The sequence below is a fragment of the Brachypodium distachyon genome, chromosome 2 (assembly GCF_000005505.3).
Source record: "Brachypodium distachyon strain Bd21 chromosome 2, Brachypodium_distachyon_v3.0, whole genome shotgun sequence".
NCBI lineage: Eukaryota > Viridiplantae > Streptophyta > Magnoliopsida > Poales > Poaceae > Brachypodium > Brachypodium distachyon.
In genome coordinates, this window is record NC_016132.3 from 2,706,925 (window position 1) to 2,710,287 (window position 3,363).

Here is a 3,363-nt window from a genome sequence, read left to right on the forward strand (position 1 = left end):
TTGGAACTCATAATTCTTAAATTGTTTTTATTGAATTGAAACCAGTATGATCGATCGATCAATGACACACACCATATTTAGCGTTTAATTTGAGAACGTGATTGGATTGGGATTAATAATTCATAAGGTGGCGAGGCGGCTGATGTTGAAGGGGTACGCGTCGTTGCCGGGGGCTGATCCAAATGCCCTAGCAGCAATGATCCTGTTGGCGGCCTCTGTCGGGTGGAACGCGTCCCAGAAGATGTACTGGCTCCGGTCCTCGCAGGGCCGCTGCATGGGAAGGCACGTGATCTGCCCGTTGTTCCGCCCCACGCCGCAACACCCTTTGTCCACCACCGTGAACCCGTACTTCCCGGCGTTCACCACAAGGTCCCTCCCGCCGCTCACGGCGTCGAGGAAGACGAGCTTGGCACCAGGCAGTTGCCGGTTCAGCCGCTTCACCATGGAGAGTAACCCCTTGTTGTAGATGGCGATCGCGTTGTTGATCTCCTCGTTGCAGACATTGTTGTTGCTTCTGCGGCGATTGGCACCGCCGAGGGAGATGGTGATGCCAGGAACGGCAATGCCGATGCCGGCGCCATTGCCGACGGTATTAGGAGGAGGTGAGCCGTCGTTGATCCTGGCGAGCTCGTAGGGGATGCACCCGATCTGGCCGACGCCGGCGACGACGATCTTCCGTGCGCCGAGGTCGTACAACACGTTGATCTGTCGGGAATATTCCTGCAGCAACGCCGCGGCGTAGGCGGCCGGGTCGTAGTCCCGGGCCGTGCTGTAGTAGTCCGGCATGAAGTAGTTGTTGAGGTAGTCGTTGCTGCCCATGCCAACATAGTAGATGCACTTCCCCAACTGGTTCGTCATCTTCTTCTTCCCCTCCGGCGAGGATGACGAAGTCAGCTGGTCGGCCACGGCCCGGAAGTGCTCCACCTGGTCGGCCAGCGGGTAATGTCCGCCGAGGTTGTTGCCGGTCTCCGGCCGGACGCCCGCGGCGCCCGAGGCGAAGTTGAGCCCGCGCGCGTACTCGTCCTGGGCCGCCATGGCGTGGGCCGGGATGAAGGGCGGCTGGAAGCCCAGGAGGCCCGCGAGGATGTCCACCACGGTGCGGCCGTTGGTGAAGCGGCCCGGCGGGGAAGCGGCGGAGGAAGGGAAGTCGACGCCGTAGGGGCGGTAGTTGGCCCTGGCCAGGCTGAGGATGTTGTTGTTGTTGCCGTTGTCCACCAGCGAGTCGCCGAAGATGTACATGCACGGCACCATCTGCTTCTGCTGCTTCTTCTTCTCCGGCGCCGGCGCCGCCTCCGCCGTATGCATATGCAATGCTGTTACTACTACCAGTGTAATTAGCAGCCATCTATGGAGAAGAAGAAGACGATGACGATCATCTTGTTGATTGCCCATGGGGATCGATCGAGATGGGTCGTTGATTTCTGGCAAAATTGGTTGGTCCAGTCATGTATATATGTATATACTGCGAAAAGGGAACTTAACCTCTCGTGATCCATGTCAGCCTGCGCTGTCTGATACAGTGGCTGCTGCATGCAGCTCTCGTGATTTTTTTTTTCTGTCTATCGATCGTTGTACGTGATCTCACAGGAAAGCTACAAGGAAAGGAGAAATGTACAGATGGATCGATCTACCGAGGACGAAGCATGCATGCGTCCTGAGTAAGAAAGATCAGTGTGGCTGGCCGGCCGGCGCTGGATCGCTGGTGGTTGGCTGGTTGCTGGTTGGATAGTGTGATTAACTCTGGTGATCATTAATTCTAAGGCTTTGTTTGATAACATGATATGCGAGTGAGTCCAGAGTGGAGTGGACATGGAGTGTTTTTAATTGGCACAAAAGTAAGGTGCTTCGTGAGGATATTTTGAGATTGCCCCTTATAAATAGTGGCGGTGCAAGCGGAAGCACAAATCATAAAGGAAAAAAATTATAAAATTAGTAAAAGTACATGTATTTGACATCACAGATTTGAAATGAAATCACATGTTTCAAGTACTGGCACCGCCACTGCTTATAATGCAGGTCTACCGAACGGTTCATTCTGGTTCTTTAGAATTTTTGGATTAATTTGGATTTGGAGTGGATAATACTTCACAAACACAAACCCCTTTGAATACTCGTCTGCCAGACACGGCCTAACTTTATCTAGGTAAGTAATTACTTTTTTAAATGGTACATGCGTGACTACTCTGTGAAGTTTGATTAACTCGCTCGCATGGTTTAGGATATCGATTGAGTTTTATTTATGAACCTTTGATAAGGAAGAGGGAGAAATAAGGGAGATGATCTTTTATAAAGAGTCAGACTTTTGGACAAGAAATTATTAAGAGTTTGCTAAAGAGTCGATCTCGTTATCGTTGTATACAGTGAGCTTAAAAACATGACGGATCTACCGCTTGTGTACGTAATCCAGACATTTTAACAAGATAATGCCATAGATGACTTGACGTGGAGAGTTAAGAGTGGCTACATTTTTCTTTCCTTTTGACACAACTGACTCTGCCTTTGCTCTATGGATGAAAACTGTCGATTGCCACGCAGCTACTCTACACTTAGGCTCCCATTCGGTGGTCGTTTTAAGGCCTAAAACCGGGGTAATTTACGGGCCCTAAAAAAATGCCCCCGAAGCCCAGAATGGGGATTGGATGGTTGTTCTTGTTTCCTTTTCCTCCCGGTTTCGGCCCGAAATGATGGAAAACGATAAAAGCGAGGAGGCCTGTAAAATTTTCTTCTAGGGTTTCCCGAGGCGGCGGCGGCGAGGCGATTCGAGGCTTCGAGGAAGCTTTGGTGAGGCGGTAGAGTCTGCCCCCTCCTCCATCAGCATCTCCATCGGGCGCCGCTTCGGTGACGACGAGAACCGACTCCAGGCTCAAGCGTCTCCGCCATCTGGAGTCGTCGCCGTCACCGAATCCCCTATGTCCATGTTCTTCTTCGATGGTATGCAAGATAAAACCTCGCCCCCATCTCTCCCTCTCTCTCCCTTTATCTCCCCTATGTCCATGTGCTTCTTGTTACTGCCGCCTGCCATTATTGTTTCATGTCCACCCAAACAACATTTTAGAGGAGCAAAGTTTTCCGGTGGTTTTGTTGGTGACCGGTTGAATACCTGTAGTGACGGGTAGAATATGTGTAAATTGATGCGAGGGCATAATTTTTCATGGATGCAACGCTTTTTAGACTTAGATTCATTCATATTTGGACAAATTTGAGTCGTAACGACGGAGGGAGTATTTTTGTTTTATGTATACGGAGTACTTAATAATAAGGCCCAGGGCGTAAAAACAGTTTCGGCCCGTCTGAGCTCGAAAAAACAAGTCCTGGTCCGAACCCTCGCCCTTTTTTTTTTTTTTTTTGAGGGGAGGTCCGCAC

General features: G+C 50.7%; 1 protein-coding gene across 1 annotated transcript; it reads right to left on the reverse strand.

The window, feature by feature from the left end:
• Positions 1–1,439, reverse strand: LOC100828876 (GDSL esterase/lipase At1g33811). Its single transcript, XM_014899727.2, has one exon. It carries the CDS (start codon positions 1,390–1,392, stop codon positions 121–123), a length of 1,272 nt encoding a protein of 423 aa, XP_014755213.1. The 5' UTR covers positions 1,393–1,439; the 3' UTR covers positions 1–120.
• Between the last annotated feature and the right edge of the window lie 1,924 nt (positions 1,440–3,363).

Excerpts from the sequence above, each read along its gene's own strand:
- LOC100828876 (XM_014899727.2), bottom strand. The coding sequence starts at position 1,392 with ATGGGCAATCAACAAGATGATCGTCATCGTCTTCTTCTTCTCCATAGA.